The sequence below is a fragment of the Penaeus monodon genome, chromosome 33 (genome assembly GCF_015228065.2).
Source record: "Penaeus monodon isolate SGIC_2016 chromosome 33, NSTDA_Pmon_1, whole genome shotgun sequence".
In the NCBI taxonomy this organism is placed as follows: Eukaryota; Metazoa; Arthropoda; class Malacostraca; order Decapoda; family Penaeidae; genus Penaeus; species Penaeus monodon.
In genome coordinates this window covers 17,618,664-17,618,968 of record NC_051418.1, presented here as the reverse complement: position 1 = coordinate 17,618,968, position 305 = coordinate 17,618,664, and the positions used below count along the sequence as shown (strand labels likewise).

At 53.8% G+C, this 305-nt stretch overlaps 1 protein-coding gene across 1 annotated transcript in view; it reads left to right on the top strand.

Annotated features, from left to right (window-relative positions):
- LOC119594112 (alpha-amylase-like) overlaps positions 1 to 305 on the top strand; it is a gene marked incomplete in the record, with an annotated part of 25,081 nt that overhangs the window by 12,384 nt on the left and 12,392 nt on the right. Inside the window, 1 exon segment of the mRNA XM_037943170.1 lies at positions 93 to 271. Within this exon segment, the coding sequence (XP_037799098.1) occupies positions 93 to 271 (179 nt within the window).

The following is a 305-nucleotide window of genomic DNA, read 5'->3' as shown; positions in this document are numbered from 1 at the left end:
GGTTCCCATTATGTTTTGATGTAAAAAATCCTCAGCAACCATGAACACCCTTCCCCTAGCCATCCCCTTCACCCCTTCTGCGTCGCCTTCAGGAATGATCAACAACTACAACGACCCCAACGAGGTGCGCAACTGCTACCTGGTGGGGCTGACCGACCTCTACGGCGCCAAGGATTACGTCAGGCAGAAAGTCGCTGAGTATTTCAACCACCTCATTGACATCGGCGTTATGGGTTTCCGTGTGGACGCTGCGAAACACATGTGGCCCGCGGTGAGTGCGCGGATGCGTTGTTAGGGAGTGTATA